General features: G+C 36.6%; 2 protein-coding genes across 2 annotated transcripts; both read right to left on the reverse strand.

Moving 5' to 3' along the window:
* On the reverse strand, positions 1 to 7,860 carry LOC144446787 (alpha-tocopherol transfer protein-like). Its single transcript, XM_078136621.1, has 4 exons — positions 7,479 to 7,860; positions 3,919 to 4,109; positions 1,979 to 2,089; positions 1 to 723 (listed from the first exon to the last, which is right to left on the reverse strand). The coding sequence occupies exons 1-4, from the start codon at positions 7,858 to 7,860 to the stop codon at positions 466 to 468; spliced, it is 942 nt and encodes a 313-aa protein (XP_077992747.1). The 3' UTR covers positions 1 to 465.
* A 2,485-nt stretch (positions 7,861 to 10,345) lies between these two features.
* Positions 10,346 to 14,424, reverse strand: LOC144446778 (alpha-tocopherol transfer protein-like). The gene is made up of 4 exons (XM_078136612.1): positions 14,043 to 14,424; positions 12,824 to 13,017; positions 11,432 to 11,542; positions 10,346 to 10,774 (listed from the first exon to the last, which is right to left on the reverse strand). Exons 1-4 carry the CDS (start codon positions 14,422 to 14,424, stop codon positions 10,517 to 10,519), a joined length of 945 nt encoding a protein of 314 aa, XP_077992738.1. The 3' UTR covers positions 10,346 to 10,516.
* Positions 14,425 to 19,100: the final 4,676 nt, after the last annotated feature.

Here is a 19,100-nt window from a genome sequence, read left to right on the forward strand (position 1 = left end):
CCAAAGAGAACGATTTTTTCGGGTTACCACTTTATTCTCCAAAACCATTCATACATAGATGTGATTGTAGTTTCTTACGGTGTCATTTAATGTTCTAATTTAAGAGGTTTGGAGCACAAGTACCCATTCTAGTAAGCATTACCGTGATCATTGACAGTGCTAGGATTGAACTTTATGCACGATAACCTAGCATCATCTAGTCTGGATGCTAACGTGGTCTCTAACTAAACCACGTTGTGAGTTGAGGTATAAATCATAACGGTACTGTATAGGAACTAGACTAAGTCTGATCAAAGTAATTACGTTTCTACGCAAATACATTAATCTACAATGAAAGAATAATATTGTGTATGCCTTCAAAGTTATCTGTCAAAGTACATTATGTTCAAGTTTATCAAAATTATAGGTAGGTCACTTGAAAGTTCATAAAATTAAATGACGGTAAAAGTCATACGATATTCTATATTATGTTTCTAACTTCTTGAAGCTTCCCGCCAGTCCACCGACCGGATCAACACCTTGGGATTGAGCACCAAGAATTGCACCAGCCTTTGGGAAACCATATTGATTGTATTCAGCAAACTTGACGTCTTCCTTGACCAGCTCGTCAAAAAACTCTTTGGCGGAGTTGTTGTCCGTCAACTGTCCACCAAAATCTGTCGGCAGCATAGAGGACGGTACGTGGTTGTGTAGAGTACCAAAGTCTTTACCATGTAGATGCATCTTGAATACAAAGAAATAATATATATGTTGGTATACCTGGCAAATAATCACCGTGAATGTTCTTAACCACGATAGCATGTTACCAAGAATGACTTCGTCACCATGTATCATAATTGTTTTACGACAATACTGCATTTTGACTTTATTCTGAGACAAGTAGTCTCAGTTAAAACCTCGTTCGTCAACGCGAGATTTGGAAGTAATGATTTGAAAACCCCGTTCGTCAACGCGAGATTTTGATGTCATGATATGAAAGTTATCATTGTCTTGTGAGAAGGAATAAAGGGCTATTGATATGGTTAAAATAGTTATATAAAAGAATTGAAGGTCACATTTATGTAGGTCACACACTATCATGGCACATGTTGATAAATTACCAATATAAGATTAGGGCCATTGTCACTACAGATCGTATACGAGTGGTAACAAACCCTGAAGTCACTGGTTAGATGAAGACAAATATTGAAAGAATACTAGTGTAATTATGTCTGTATAAGTATGATTTACGAAAAAAAATAGTGACATCTTGAGTCATGAACTAAACTGTCCAATAGCTTGGTATATCAAATGATTAGCATACTAGATAAAAAGTCACAAACAATTCCTGTTCAAAATCTAGAGTCATATTTCGATCACAAAACCAATGACAGGGAGGCGCATTGTTGTGACGATATAAGGACCAGGGCCATGAACTCTGTACTTTCAGGTCGAACATGTTCAACTTGCATACACGTGGTGTAATTAGATATCGTTCTCCAATATTGTCCTTCTTTCAACTAAAGAAAATGAGTGTGCACTGTACTGTCAAATGGAAATCTCTAGCACAGCATTCTGTTCTTACCACTAACAAATTATTTTATGCTATTGATATATAAAGTGTGATTTTCTTCGTGTCCTCGCGTGACTTACTTTCAAACTTCTGGAGTTTGTAGTACACATGAAAAAATAACCAATTACAACTGCATGTCAGTGTGTGGTGGTTTACTACTGACATGCTCTGTTCATTCTTTCCCCAACAGGAGATTTAGCTAGCTTTTCGGTAAAATTTGTCGTTTCACTATACGTGATAGACAGACAGACAGACAGACAGACAGACAGATGGACACACACACACACACACACACACACACACACACACACACACACACACACACACACACACACACACACAGTGTAGAAAACGAAAACCACTGTACTTAGAGTAATTAGACTACGTTCAAGTTTGCTTGCGCATAGTAGAATATTCTGTACTTACCCGACTTAGCAACTTTTCATTCAACAATGGCTTAAAGATCGCCATCATGGTTTCAAAGATTTCCGGTTGACGGATGTAATGGAAGGCTTTCATGCGGAGTGGCAATGAGTTCTGTATAAATACAAACAGATGAATTTCGTTATTTTGTTTTTTTATATAGGTTACTAGATACAAAAGTACATTATAGTAATTACCCATCAAATCAATCGACCCATCCATCCATTCATTCATTCATTCATTCATTCATTCATTCATTCATTCATCCAGCCATCCATCCATTCATTCATTCATCCATCCATTCATTCATCTATCATCTATCCATCCATCTATCCATCAATCACTGTCCGTCCGACCGACCATCCATTCATCTATCCATTTATCCATCCATCCACCCATCCATTATTCCCTTCACCCATCCACCCACCCACCCATTCATTCATTCATTCATTCATTCATTCATTCATTCATTCATCAATCATCCATCCATCCGTCTGTCCATCAATCACTGTCCGTGCGTCCGTCCATCCATCCATCCATTCATCCGTCCATCCACCCATTAATCCATTCATCCACCCATCCATCCATTTATCCATCCATCCATCCACCCACCCATTAATCCCTTCATCCATCCATCCACCATCCATCCATCCATCCATACATCCATCCATCCATCCAGCCATCCATCCAGCCAGCCATCCATTCATCCGTCCGTCCATCCATCCATCTGCTATCCATCCATACATCCATCCATCCACTGACCCTTCCATGTATTGGCACCTCTCCATAACTACCAGCAATTAAACGCTATCATGTGTTTAATCAATAACACAGTATTTTGATAGGATAATACACCACTCAAAATGTTAATCGGATTCACCACCAGCATTAGAGTTGGAATAGCATCACCACGGAACTCATCAAATTGGAATACCACATTAGCATATCTGTTTTGCCTTTTACAAGAATTGTACAGCAGTTTGCTCATCTCCTTTTTGCAATATACTAGTATTCAAAACTTCATTGATTTATCTTAATATCAGGGACTGTTATCTATAACTTTTGAACTGTTTGACAGATCGATCCTTTATATCTAAATAAAGGCACATCAAAGGTATATATAAAGGTGAAACTGATATATCAATTCAATCTTCTATTCATTTGTATCATTTGCTTGTTTATAACTTTCAAGTTGAATATCTCAGCAACGCTGCGCCCTATCTTTATTTTCTCTGTAACCAGATAACATATCGTAACTTGCTTCTTGTGTATGTTGTCGTTTGAACCAAAGTTCACGTTCCTAAATCAATATAGTCATTTCCTGGACGTAACCATACGTCTAATTGTGATGTTTGGTATCATAGACATATATATTAGACATAGTCAGTATTGTAGTCTCGTTCGATGTTCTTCCTCGTGTGTACCCTACCCGGTTGGCTACAAATGACAACTTTTGCATACCCAAAATAAAGTTAACACAAAGCAAACATAATTTAAAATATGCAGCCACTTCCCTAGCTATATCAAAAATATTACCCACAGACGCACCTTCAAAAACACTTTAAAGAACACCTTCTTGCTAAAAATTAATTCCTTTCAGTGACTTCTACAGAACTTGTATATGTTTTCAACTATGACTTATTTTCATTAATTTCATTTCATGTGATTAGTTTACTTATAAATATACTATGTGAGTTTTGTTTTGTTTACTAGTTCTGCTTGAACTATTTCTATGGGCCTCACCAGGTGCAGTATTTCTTTTCTTTTCTTCCCAGTTGTGTATTATTTTCCCTTTGTGTCTGGTGAAAATAAATAATATGAAATATGAAATGAAAAAATATGAAATCATAGGTTTAATTAAAATACAGTGACTGTATCCATAACAATGTCCAATCCTAACAAAAAATGGTATTTAAGTAATGTGATATTCTACAAACCATTACCATTATCAAATCCGTATGCTTCTTTGCGTCCGGAGTCAGTTTTGTTATCAATTTCAACGTCAGATATTCGTAATCACCCACAGAGGCAATACCGTGGACTTGTATCTCTTCATCTTCTAGCAACTTGTCAAACATCATCAAAACGGCTGTCAAGAAGGCGTCAAGGCTGTATTGATTGAGATCAATTCGCCCTGAAAGAGTTAATCATCCAAATGTAGCAATTGTTCACAAATTGTAAACAAAGTAAATAAGATGGACATCGACTCAGAGTTGGGATAATGGTAAGAGTTATTGAATGTCATGTATGCTGTCACAAAGCTCGGTGGTCTGAGAACAAACTCATCAAATCAGGGAGTTTGAGTTTGTTCTCTAGAGCGCGACACTCTGATGGTACGGTGTCTTGTGAATTGATATTCTCGCTTCGTATTGGGAAACAATTAGCACGAAGTGTTAGAGATGACCTTTTAAGTTTGAATAAATGAATTAAAGAATATGATTATATGTAACATTGATTTTTGTGTATGATGTTCTGGTTGGCAGATGTCGTCATCGCACCAATTACTCCTACTAATTCAAGCTCTGTCCTTTGACAAGACTACAGGACAGAAACAAGAAGCATTTGGTCCTCTCTATACAGTCAAGGACAAAATCGATTTCAGAATTCGGTAGAAAAAAAGAAAAGATAACCCGACTTCTGACCTTTCTGTCCTTTATTATCTCCATAAACTCAACTACCTTCCCAAACTCCCCCACCTTGGCTGTTGAAAAAACTTCCTACACTGCTTCATGTTGTCAGTTCTACTGACTCTCCTCATAGTTCCCTTCCGTTGTATTCTGAAGGGTCATCTTTCTGGAGTGTTATCATTTCATTTGCTCGTCATTTAACAACTTCGCATTTTAATGCGAACTTAAATATACAATCACGGGGTGGAGTACAGTAATTACGTGGTTGATAGGGTGACTTGGTGATCGATCGATCGATCGATTGATTGATTGATTGATTGATTGATTGATTGATTGATTGATTGATTGATTGATTGATTGATTGATTGATTGATTGATTGATTGTGATTAAAGCAATGAAATAAATAAACTTTCATAAGCTGTTGTCCTCTTCCTGTCTTTTCTCACTTTGTATTGACTGAATAAAGACACCTTGTCAATTCTAATCCTTAAGTTTTAAGGGAGCCTTCAGAAATTACAAGGAGGGAGGGCCGGGTGAATTGGAGGGGGTTCACTTTTTTACAAATCAGTTCTCGGGGGAGGGCGCACAGTACAAGGATATTACAATAAATATGCTTTAGATATCGGTACATACAAAACAACTATTTAAGCAATGCTCCCGAGGACTAGCGAGAAAGTATACTAGAGAGTCAACCTCTCTCTAATCTTTGTTACTTAACCGATCGGTTTTTTTGTTTGTTTTGTTTTTTTTTGGTTTGTTTGTTTGTTTGTTTTTTAACTCTTCCCCATTCCTAGATTATTGTTTTCTTTGTTGCTTTGTTTTCCTATCAAATTGTATTTTTTTGGAGTTATTTCTTTATGTATGAGGTAATAGAGTATGCACTTATTTTGTTCTACATGTATATCATTTTTGCAACTCTACATATCTTCATTGTATAAAATGATTTATTTCATATAATTTGTTTGGGCCATGAAGGAAGATTAGTTCTGCTGAACTATATTTCATGGTCCCCACCAATTATACTTAGTTAGATTTATGAAATGTAAATACTTATTATTATGGTGAAAATAAATTATTATATTATAACGTAGGTACAGGCCACTTGCAGACCAGGCCAGGTAAGATCAGGTATCGACTTAATATTTTTTTTATCACATTCAGATCCAAAAATGTGAATCTGTCATTAGATTTGGTGTAGATTTTAGATTAGTTTTTCTCAGGAATTCGTCACCAGTTATCATTGTTTTCAAAATCACCACACAATTAGTGTCTTCTGTACTAGGTATTACATTTTTCACATAGATTTCATACTCGTTCTTGTACAAACTGGGTACATTCAAGAGTAAACATATTTTACCAACTGCATGCACTTTAGAAATGTTACACATGAAAAACAAAAAGATTGCAGACACTCATATGCGAAAATAGTCGCATTTCGTGCAGATTTCAGTATTTATTGATAACAACACAATTTGCACAACTAAAATATACCATTGCAATATGTTTAAGACAAGAATGTATGAAAACGACTTGTCTAAATGAAGTGACAATTACTCGTTCAAGAACAAAACATCTTGGGATATTAGTCTAAGTGTATCATCACCGAAGATAAATAACGATCTAGGCGATGACTGGAAATCTGTCACTCTAACTCAGAGGGGTAAACCTTTGGCAGTTTGCAATAGCATCATGAAAATCAATGCCCTCCATACATCCCTTTTTTTTTAGATGTCATGTTTACGTAAATGTGTTATAGATGTAAAGGTCAAAGGTTATTCAGTGGGCAATATAACATGTATAGTAACAGTCGTTAGAATTTAACAGTTGAAGCATTATGTGTAATAATAAGAATACTTCAAAGTTAGCCTTATATTCAATCTGTTCCATATGAATATTCGAAATTATGCTTTAATATATATTGCGACATATACAAAGTCTTGGTTACCCAGACTCTTGCCGTCGAGGGCTCTACCCTTGCTGGGTGCTGAGACTATCATATTATACATTGCATCAAAAGGTCAATGAAAGTTGGCGCAAAAATCAGGTTAGGTGTTGATCCAAATAGGAATGTGAATCCCCCAAAAATATTAAGTCTATACCTGATCATGACCTGTGTTTCGTACCGATCGCTACCTTTTTCCTTTGTTCACATCATTTTAAAGTGGGAATTTGGCCTACACATTGTTAGAAGGGTTGCTTTTTTGTATTATCAAACCCGCTATGCAGACATGGTCGATCAGTTTTCCAATATATTTTGTGCATAGGTCGTGTTGAACAATGGTGTGGTTACTAGGTATTTGTGTGGTAATTTGTGATAGGAAAGTTTGACACAAACATATACGTGTGTATATATATAGTAGATAGTTTAAGCATTGGTCAATATTCCGCGACCTTGCTAGCCGTCTGTCTGCTGCGTTGTGTTTGTGTCCCTAGGCCTGGTCCCACGATAGTGACAAATGACCCTATATACAAAATCATTCATCTGTAGCAATCAGAGGAGAAAACACATACGACCTTGGCTTATTTTACATACAAATGTACAATAGCCGTCAAAGGGAAAACAAAAAAGAGTGCGTTGCATTTTAACATATACAGAAATGACCATGTGAATCTATTACTGTAAGTGTACACTAACCTATTCTAAACAGCAATACCGTTCTCCCTTCATTATACAGAAATGACCGTGTGAATCTATTACTGTAAGTGTACACTAACCTATTCTAAACAGCACTACCGTTCTCCCTTCATTATACAGAAATGACCGTGTGAATCTATTACTGTAAGTGTACACTAACCTATTCTAAACAGCAATACCGTTCTCCCTTCATTATACAGAAATGACCGTGTGAATCTATTACTGTAAGTGTACACTAACCTATTCTAAACAGCACTACCGTTCTCCCTTCATCATCATGCCCAGGACAAATAGTCACCATTTCCAAATCGTAAATATGTTTGTAAAATGACGGTTGGTATTTCACAAATATTTCTTTGTATTTCCGTCTCACATCGTAATAATGCAACAGCATTTTGAACGCTCTGTCGACGTCAAACTTCTTGTTGCGTAAAAATCTGACGAGAAATGCATCATCAGGGGGCAGTTTGACTTCAGGTTTCTCCTTTCTAAATTTTTCCCTCAACTCGTCTATTTTCTGGTCCCTGGTTTCAGGATCTTCATTTAGTTCTTGTTTAGCTTTCTCAGCCGTCTTAGCACTCAGTGTGCTGACATAACGTCGACGTGTACCAGAGTCAGACATTGTTACCACTGCTAGTGAAGAAGGTGAATACTCTCTGACTCCTTTAGCAATTATTACCATGTGAATGGTGACACTGGCATGACAAACACCTGAATGAACTGCGCCCCTAAGTCACCAGATGTGACTGGGTATGTTTTTTTCATTGACATTGGTGTCGCAGATTTCGTTCCCGCCAGGAATTTTGAAACGTAAATCTATCGAAACTTCAATAACAGAAATTATGTAGAATGGGGAGCTCAAAGTGACTGGCGAAAGTATATTCGAGTGACGCGAGGTTGTCTTTAGGTTTTAGATTATACTTCGATTCCATCCTTTACTTCATGGGACTCTAACATATGTGTGTTTTAAGGACCAGTCAGTTTCTTCGGCCTGGGGGGAGCGGCGGATTTGTAGGGGGTCACCCTGTTTTTGAAATTGGCAGTCATTGGGGTCATTGTGTTTTCGTGGTAATGTAAATATTTGTTCCTGTCCCTGTTTCTTACATCAATTTTTTAATATTACTTATTATGTGAAACATAAATACACATATACATATACATGTATTACCTAGCTACCACACCAGTTACAGAACATATCGTGTAAATGCTTGGCTGTTTCACAATCAGTGCTTCACTTATATTGCACTTTGGGACAAAGTGAACTTGAAGGTTTCGTAATAGTAATCTTCAGAGATAGTTTATAAATGAACTTAATCTAAATTGTTCTACTCGTCAGTATGAACTTGTCAGAAGGGATTAATACACCTTCTATTTTGGAAACTACACGTTATTGACACTACAAATCACCACATCTCATCAGATTCCAGTTTCTATTATACACTAGGTATGACCACCTAAAGTTCTCTAACATACCGGTGACTTTGCTATACATGCAATACTAATGCCCCTATACCAATGTTACGGGCCCATTTTTATGTCACATGGGAAACTTAGCTTTTCGAAGCTTGGAAATATTACCTCAAAGGCTAATTACTAGATGCGTTTAAGTTCAGACATGTATAAACAGCACCATGTCTGAATTCATAACAATCCTAAAAATGTAGGGGTTTTACGTCGTGGTAAAGGTTGGGTTGGAACTGGATGTAGACTGGTGTGCTATATATATCGTGTTGTTTTGGACTATTTCCTTTCTCCCCAATAATCTCGATACCCTCATGTGAGAAATACAAAACAAAGTGTGTCGTTGTTGTATGATTCACTATGTACAGAGAGAATTCCAGGGCCATTAGTGACAATTTTCGACATTTCAAACTCATTTCAAACTTTCAAAATCATTTCAGGATTTCACCAAAGGTTCTAATGTTAATGATGGTCATACAGAAGCTAGCTATGGTCACAGACAATTGCTATGGTGTATCTGATTTTGATCGAAGAGAAACGGGTACAATTAGCCTATGACTGTCAGTGACATGAAGACAATTGAGAATTACAATGCCTTTCGTATTCAGTTTTGCACGAGTAACTTTAATGGTGACGAAGAACTAAGTTAACACTTATAAGCACTTAATTCACTAATAGATTACGAGATTCAGGTAATGGCTGATACATGTAACTTGAAATCGGTGTAGTCATTAAGGTTGCGAATACTTCCATTAGTAATTTAAGTGTTTTTACTACCACCACTTTTCGTTCCAACAGGTTTCACTCTTACGAAAGCAAAAAAAATGGACTGGGCCCTTGCATATGTTTGTTTTGTTTTGTTTTGTTTTGGTATGTGTGTGTGTATGTATGTATGTATGTATGTATGTATGTGTGTATGTATGTATGTATGCTATGTATGTATGTATGTGTGTGTGTGTCTATATGTGTATGTGCGTGCGCAGTCTGTCTGGCTGTCTGTCTGTCTGTTTGATTATCATTTTTTGACTCTTTACTTTGAACTGTTGACAGGTAGTACCACATAAACATGTGTATCTTTACCATTGCAGTATTTACTCGATAACCTAAAAACAAAGTACATCAACAATAATCTAGTCTTTCTAAAGAAATCTTACAAACGATTATTTCAAACGATAAAGTGAACCAAAGTTAAAGAAAGATAGTTAACCTCATTGAACTCAATACCAAACTATATCGTCTCCACGTTCATCAAAACTGATGACAATAAAATTTACGATTATGTTTTATTTTCTAAATACAATATAAGGGGGACGTATCTGTAATGAGTGATATGAGGGAACGTGGGACAGACAGACAGACAGACAGACAGACAGACAGACAGACAGACAGACAGACAGACAGACAGACATTCCGGGACATGAACGCACACATACATACATACATACATACATACATACATACATACATACATACATACATACATACATACATACATACATACATACATACATACATACATATATAGACAGACTGACAGACAGAGACAGACAGACAGCGCCCCTTGCCATTCTACATTTTCCCCTTGGCCTCCCTCCCCTATGTATGTGCAATATTATTACTGCCCCCCCCCCCCCCTCCACCGGCCGTAAATAATGATTACTTCCTGCTCGACAGTGATCCGACAATTTGTTGTAGCTACATTAACATTGTTTTCTGAAAGAGACTGGCTTTGCCAGATTGAGTGCAATATGATTAGTAATGATTCTAGATTCCGGATTCTGGATTCGGTTTCCATGTTACGGGAAAAGAGTTCTATATTATGTTTCTAACTTCTTGAAGCTTCCCGCCAGTCCACCGACCGGATCAACACCTTGGGATTGAGCACCAAGAATTGCACCAGCCTTTGGGAAACCATATTGATTGTATTCAGCAAACTTGACGTCTTCCTTGACCAGTTCGTCAAAAAACTCTTTGGCGGAGTTGTTGTCCGTCAACTGTCCACCAAAATCTGTCGGCAGCATAGAGGACGGTACGTACTTGTGTAGAGTACCAAAGTCTTTACCATGTAGATGTATCTTGAATACAAAGAAATAATTTATACATACAATGTAAGCCTCTACTGTCTATGGTCTAACACTTGAATCCCAAATCCTTTAATATCATCATTACCAAGAATGCCTAGACTACGTCGCTCCGAAGTGTAATTGTTTTAGAACGACATTCACCCTTTCAATTGTTTGCAAGATCCTCTTTTACAGCAAGGCTTATATTTATAAAGAATGTTGAATCTATCCAAAGACCACTAGTAAATACTCAGTGATCTTAGCTAAAACTATTTCCACATGGCGAGATATCGATATACGAAAGGCGTCTCATGTAAGAAGGAATAAAGGCTTTAATATCCAAAGGATGTATCAATTATTGAAATAAGTTGAAGGTCAAACTATGTACTAACTATAGGATCATCACTCCCATGGGAGAAAACAAAGAAAATCAAGTATAACAAGACATTGATATATATAGTTGACATCATACACAGCTAAACGGTATAAAGGTGGCTGTACACTATATTCACCAAAGTCATTTATTTGTTCAGCCGGGGAACTACTGATGGAATATCATGATGGGGTTGACAGCATTGGACACACACGCCTACTAGACCTGGCCAGTGGTACCCCCCTCGTTCTGTACTTGCCCGACTTAATAAACATCATACGAGGTTCTGTACTTACCCGACTTAGCATCTTTTCATTCATCAATGGCTTAAAGATCGCCATTAAGGTGTCAAAGATTTCCGACTGACGAACGTAATGGAAGGCTTTCATGCGGAGTGGCAATACATTCTGTATAGAAATACAAACACATGCCTTTATTTGTTATTTTGTTCTTCTCATACATCAAATTTCAGTTAAACTAAAGATAATAATTACCTAATAAACCACACCGTTCATTTATTAATGTATATCCACATATCCAAAACTACCAAAGATTAAACGTTCAATAATGATTTGTCTATTAATAGTGTTTTAAGTGGCATCACCAACGGAACTCATCAAATTACAATATCACTATTACATAGTTCGAAACTTTCATATCTAAAAGACACCAAAGGTAACGTTGACATTGATATAATTAATTAAGTCTACTATTCAGCTGACGTGTATCATTTTCTGTCAGTGAATTTATATCATTTAAAGTTATATATCTCAGCAACGCTGGGTCCTCATCTTCATCTTTAGTTCCGCTGTAACCAAGCAAAGATCCTCATTTGCCATGCTTCAGGATCCGTTGTCTAAGGCATTATTGAAATCAATTTTAATAATATGTATACAGAAGAAACGTAACGAAAAGAAGTGTATTGAATTGAAACTTTCGACAGAACTCATCAGTGTTTGTCAACTAGCTGACACGCTATTCATCAGTACACACGACCTTACAGACGAGTCACGTGGGTCATCCTTCTATCGTTAAAAGACTGAAGTATTCACTTGAGAGGTACTATTTTCTTTATGTGTATGTTTGGAACCAAAAGTTTGCCAACACAGTTCACGAACACATAAACATCTGAATATTTCACGTTATTCAATACTGATATTGTTATTTGAGAATACTCCTACTCCTTCTTCCTTCTTGTATTGATTTGTATTGCAGATAAAAATAATTGCAAATTATTGTCCAGTAATTTTCTTCGTTCATCCAAGGAAAAAAGGCATGACCTAAGGGGTCTTGTTACTAGGAGTCTATCATGGATAAACAAGTAGTGACAAACCCCTTAGGTCACAAGAAAAATAATACACCCTCAAGCATTGCCTATGGAAAATCGGAAAAATAATGACGATTTTGAACGTTTTGATTCATATTTCGAGCACCGCAGAACCAGTGACGTAGACACCGGTTGTCATGACGTAGAACAACCAGGGTATTAGTGTATTTTTTGTTCACAGACAATATCCTGGTGTGGGCATGATGTATGAAAGGTATAGTCAGCCTTGATAATGCAATAGCATCTCAATGTGCATGGTCATAATGTAAAGATCAAAATACACAGGGTCTGTAACTATAAAAATGTCGGTGAAGTGATGATGGCTGGTATTTTACATAAAACAATGTGAGATTCTACGAACCATTATTAAATCCATCTGTTTCTTTGCTTCCAGCGGTCCAAACTTTGTCATCATTTTCATCGTCAGGTGTTCGTAATCACCTACAAAGACAATACCATGGACTTGTACCTCTTCATCTTCTAGCAACTTATCATACAGCATCATGACAGCTGTTAAGATAGAGTCCAGACTGTATCGATCTGGATCCCACCTCTCTAAACAAAAGACAAAGGTTTACACTATGTATTATCCCAAAGTTAGTCAATCCTTCTTGTCATAAATTACACAATGTAAGTTAGAAGATGAACATCAACGTCGTAATCAACAAGCCTCTTTACGGCACCGTCCTGAGGCTAAACGTACCTGCAAAGAGGTTGCTTTGATCAGCAAATGTGTCCTTTGGTTTGCGAAAAAGATAGAAATCAACTCCATACGTCCTTAGGGTGTAGTATAAGAGCTGTTTCTGTGGGTGTTGGACCAGTTTACTATTCATTCTAAACTTTTCCCTCATTATCACGAAATATAAATTCTTAACTTCTCCTGATCCTAAACTACAATTGCTATGTTTCGCAAGGCAGCCAAATCAATTTAGTATATGACATCATATCGGGTTGGGTTTGTTCTCTGACAGTACATTGTATTTGCTGGCGTGTACAGTAGCTCAATGACAGTGTGGTCACAACCAATGCTGTACTTTTTGTCTGACGCTCTGGTGCGTCTTGTATATTGGTGCCGTAAGAAGAGGCAGGGGTTTACACCGATGCAGTGTCGACATTTGGTCCATATAGGCCAACGTGTACATGTTAAACTTTGTTATCTGTATAATGTGTGTCACCTTGTGTTATCTACTGTATGAACTCGGGTTTGCGCATGTAAAATGACTCCATTCAACCAACTCTTAGAATACGAGTATGTGTCGGATTATTTCAACAATCAGTCACGGTGAGAGGTGTTGGAGTGACTTTGAGAGTTTACTTTGTTATATTTCAACTATATAGATGTACGTGTATATCGTGGTTTTTTTTATCAATTATCAGTTGAACGACACGTGGCCATCGACGTCTGCTATGTTGTGTTTGTATGGTCCCACGATGAGAAATTAACCTATATACCAAGTATGCATAATGTAGCAGCCAAGGAAGAATGCTGTGTTACGTGTAATAGGTTGGCCTTTTAACACACACATATAAATGACCTTGACTCAACGTCAGTGAATCTATTACTGTAAGTGTACACTAACCTATTCTAAACAGCAATACCGTTCTCCCTTCATCATCATGCCCAGGACAAATAGTCACCATTTCCAAATCGTAAATATGTTTGTAAAATGACGGTTGGTATTTCACAAATATTTCTTTGTATTTCCGTCTCACATCGTAATAATGCAACAGCATTTTGAACGCTCTGTCGACATCAAACTTCTTGTTGCGTAAAAATCTGACGAGAAATGCATCATCAGGGGGTAGTTTGACTTCAGGTTTCTCCTTTCTAAATTTTCCCCTCAACTCGTCTATTTTCTGGTCCCTGGTTTCAGGATCTTCATTTAGTTCTTGTTTAGCTTTCTCAGCCGTCTTAGCACTCAGTGTGCTGACATAACGCCGACGTGTACCAGAGTCAGACATTGTTACCACTGCTAGTGAAGAAGGTGCATACTCTCTGACTACTTTAGCAATTATTAACATGTGAATGGTGACAGCACACATGTATGAATAGCAACCACAAGTCAGCGATACTGCAACTGTCTGGTATTTTGATGATGTCATGTCATTGATTCTGAGGACTTTGCTCACTTTTTAGAGCGTCACATAAATTGTGGCGAAAGCGACAAAAGTGTAAAGTAGAATGGCAAGTTTATTTGAGTCATGTAAAATCTGGGCTACAATTCTTTGTGAAGAGCCACATTTATCTTACGGTGACCCCCAATACATATATCTGCCGGGATGTTCAACATCATACCGGTAAATATACACTGACATGTACAGCTGCTTTCACGTGCTATTTTTAAATTTGTGTAATCGAACAACTGAGGCCAATACCCTGACACAAACAGTATTCCAATGCAAATAATGCATACAACATAGAAAATAATGTTGATGTATTAAAAATATTACCGTTTTTTCCTCAGTGGTGTATTGCGCCCTCAACGTTCAAGTATAAATTACTTGGGTTTAAATTGAAATGGCATGCAGATGTACACATATTTTGTCTTAAAGGCCATATTGGATCTGGCTTTCGATCTGAAAGTAGGCGAACCAAACAGTAGTTCTGCAGTTTGATATATTGCCTTTGTGTTCGAATTATCTTGCCATCCGACTGTGTAGTGTGAAACATATGTGTTAGTAAAGCAAGAAAATCAAGGCCATTACCCATGGAAGTTACTGGGTATACACAGAAAACTACGATGTCATACAAGGGTTAATTTGATTTTATCAACTAAAATAGTGTTCATATATAGAGTACAAAAGTCGCCATGACGATTGTAGACAGTTAACAAAGTGACACGTTTTTTTCTTTTGTTATATATATTTCTACTTGGGGTTTCTATAAAGAACGGGTCAAGATGGCATTGTTAGAGAATTAGGCCATTATCCTGTTAATTTCACTGTAATTAAACTGATAAAAAATATTATTCTAAAATACTGTAGATTGATTTATTTTACTACATTTCAGATACATACAATGGCGTTTCTACATTTTCAGGAATAACTACGTGTATGTCTTCGATATTTGAGTTTCATAATTCTTTCATCCGATACACGATAAATGTACACATGTAATAAACATGCAAGATGCGAAGGTTTTACATGGTAATCTTTACCAACGAGTGCGGGCGCTGTTCAATATGTGCTGAATACGTACTTCATGACCAGTGCACTGTAACAAGGAAAACAACAAACTACAAAATGTACCTGGGCCACTTTTCATCCTATAGGATAGGAAGTCAATCGTGCATTTCAGTTGACTGAACATTCCGGAATGTTCAATTGTTCCCTGGTTTCCTGGAAAGGAGCAAGAATATAATCTAGAAAACATGGGTTACCTGTTACTGCAGTTGTCTGGAGTTTATGGTTACATTTCGCTTTGGCAATGGAAGAATATGTATCCATGGATTACTGTCCCCGAGTCTCACCCTGTCTGGCATCATTGAAAAGTGCCAGGCCAGGCTACCATTACTTCTGACAAATTACAGGATTCATTCAAGGTACAACCCATAACACCAAAGTGAAGTATTTTCTGTATGTACCACAGTCATTTATGGCATCCATATCAAGTGTAAAAGTATACTTTTTTCACTATATGACCACATTACAAAGGCCACATGCTAGGCTTGTAAATAAACCAATTGAATCAGTATACTTTTACACTTGATGTGAATACTATAAATGAGTGTAGCACATAAAGAAAATCCTTTACTTCAGTGTTACTCGTTGTACTAAGTCAGGTCTGTAGTCTTGGTAATTTGATCTGATGGTAGCTAGGTCATACATGTATATGTATATGTGTATGTATAGTTATGTTTGAAATAATAAGTAATATTAAAGAATTGGTGTAAGAAACAGGGACAAGAACAAATATTGATATGTACCACATTTCAGACAAGGCTATATGCCATTGTAGAAAAGCATTGTTTTTCTTCTATCACAATCTAAAACACAATGACCCTAAAAAACAGCATGAACCCCCCCCCCCCCACCACACACACACACACACACACACTGCCAATTTCAAAAACAGGGTGACCCCTCCCCTTTTTTTGTCGGCCCGATGGAAGAATCCACCGGACACCCCCCCCCCCCCCCCCAGGCTGGATAAACTGACCGGTCCCTTATAGTTATACCATAGACCCTGGTTATGCATATAGATTATATTCAGATTCGAGATCAACTTTTCAATGCGAATCTGAATGTAAATAACATCAACACGTTCGAGCGAGAATAATGGCGGACGCTCTCAATGAAGAAGAGCAAGACGTAGTTGAAATCGAAGAAGCTTTGTTATGTTCCCAGGGTTTTCCACGCGGAGCTAAAAGATTTAAAGGGTTTAGCGATAATTATCGTCCCAAACACAGAACACTTGTAACTAGCATGACTAGTGGGCAATGTCTTCCCAGACTTGCTAATCGCAGAAAGCTACAGTATGCATCCTGGTGGATTGAACGACAGATGATGATGTTACGTTGGATTCCTGGTATATTCCCATTCATCTATGATACTTTTCCCAAGGATGCCTTGGAGAATCTCGATTTGCCTGGTGATACAGACAACCACGTATTTCTGAAGAGATCTTGTCTAATGCCTATTATGCAGTGGCTGTTAGAGGATGGGGAGTTCGAACCACCCGAAATCAAGAAATTTGAAGTTAGCACGATGAGTGTAAGCGAACGTGTGAAGAACGATATTCTCAATGAACTTGCAGGTACAATGTAATATTAAAGTAGAGAGATTGTAGTTGTGTTGTTTACGTCTCACCCGACGTATTTTGTTACGAATTACGACAAAATAAAGTAAATGTGAGTTTAAAACTATAAATTGTACTTAGACGTACATGTACATCAGCAAGACCCATGGTTGTTTTACTATTAGTGAGACCATGGGACGTATCATGGAGTATCTCAGACGCTGATACATCCATGGAAATGAAAAACCCATGATTACATTTACATTTTGTGTTTGCATTAAAAGTATAAAGCTTTGATATGTAGCCAAAAATATGTCATGTTGAGTAATGTACTTGAAGCTTAATGTGATATATTGTCAGATGTACATTGTAAAAACACCAAGTTATGCTCATCTACCAAATTATGAGAATGATTTGAATCAATGTGTTTGATTTTTTTTTTTAATGTATAGTGGATAATGTACATTTTTTCCCCAAAATCATACAGATTGATTCGAGTGCCTGTGTGAAAAATAATCCTCACAATATTTCGTTGTTTAAATTTAATGAAACCTAATGTAACTGAGGAGCATGCACGAGCATCTGGTACACGCAGTTGCTAAGATCAGTTTTCTGTCTTGGAAGTAAACATAATAATTCCCAGAGGAATTACATTAAGAAATAGAAATTAAAATAAAATAAAATAAAAATATAAAAAAGTTAAAAGTAATAATAGTGATAATAATTTTTTTATTTTTGTTTAATTTAAAAAATAATAACAATAATCCATGATAAAATTGAAACGTTAATTTGATAAAGGAGTTATAGTAAGAGTAGGTTTTGCTGTCTCATGTCTGAACAAATGCTTATGTATTGTGCGACATAATATCATAGTTAGTCATTAAAGATATGAATTTGAAATAATTTGCTACATTTTCAAATGTGGGCACATAGAGTTTAATTTTTTCATTTGTCTGTGATGGTGATATACATGTAATGGGCAAGTTAATAAGAAATGTACCTCTCTTCAACATTCTTTGACTTACATTACAAATTTTAAACATTATCTTTCCTGTAGGGATTTTTTTAAGTGTCTTCCTATTGCTATCTTTAGATTGATCATTGTGTATGCCCAATTTGAAAGGAAATAATATATTACATTTGAAATGAGTGTTGAACAATCTATATGTTCTCAGTTTACTTTTATTATTTGAATTAAGACCCTTTGTGTTATCATTATGTAAGTCACTATGCCAATAGAAGCTGAAAATTTAGTATTTATATTGAGTGAACATTAATCACACATCTTTGAAAGATTCTCAATATTGTACTGAACCATTAACTTTTTGTATTTATGTTAACTATGATAGACTCATTTAGTAGTGGCTTTGAGCAATCAATTGCATGATTATAATAGTTATATATCTATTGGATAACGGCCAAGTTCACTATAATTTCCCATTTTAGGTGATGCATGGGTATGCAAAACAATACTCAGTTTGCAAACTTGTGGGAAAAATTACTGCTGGTCGTAAGGACTATAAAAGCTGCTGGTTGCCATAAACAGTTGTGTGTAATACTTGATGCATACATGTAGTGTATATGTACCTACCTGAAGACAATTCTCACATTCCCATTGATGCTATCCTGCCAAAAGCTATAAACAAACCAGAACGTGAATAACAAAAAACATCTGAGGCCCAGTAGTCAACTATTAGCTATCAATTGACTATCTACTTATTTTACAGAGTGGTCTATTTGATGATGAAAGCTAGTCCCTGTTGAAATGATCAAAAATCTGGGGTTTTTTTCATAATTTCAAGCACCTTTCCTCACACATGCGAGCGTATGCCACCATGACACATTGGATGCACTGTTGCGCATACATTATATGGAGGGACATTTGAAATTCTGAACCATT

This window comes from Glandiceps talaboti, chromosome 15 (genome assembly GCF_964340395.1).
Source record: "Glandiceps talaboti chromosome 15, keGlaTala1.1, whole genome shotgun sequence".
Classification (NCBI taxonomy): domain Eukaryota; kingdom Metazoa; phylum Hemichordata; class Enteropneusta; family Spengelidae; genus Glandiceps; species Glandiceps talaboti.

Bases quoted from the DNA above. Each gene is read 5' to 3' on its own strand.
- LOC144446787 (XM_078136621.1), bottom strand. From the start codon at position 7,860: ATGTCTGACTCTGGTACACGTCGACGTTATGTCAGCACACTGAGTGCT. The intron at 4,110-7,478 runs GTTAGTGTACAC...TAACTCTTTCAG, and splicing joins GGTAGTGCTGTTTAGAATAG to GGCGAATTGATCTCAATCAA. The intron at 724-1,978 runs GTAAGTACAGAA...TTTGTATTCAAG, and splicing joins ATGAAAAGTTGCTAAGTCGG to ATGCATCTACATGGTAAAGA.
- LOC144446778 (XM_078136612.1), bottom strand. From the start codon at position 14,424: ATGTCTGACTCTGGTACACGTCGGCGTTATGTCAGCACACTGAGTGCT. The intron at 13,018-14,042 runs GTTAGTGTACAC...TCTTTTGTTTAG, and splicing joins GGTATTGCTGTTTAGAATAG to AGAGGTGGGATCCAGATCGA. The intron at 11,543-12,823 runs GTTCGTAGAATC...ATTTCTATACAG, and splicing joins AACAGATGGATTTAATAATG to AATGTATTGCCACTCCGCAT.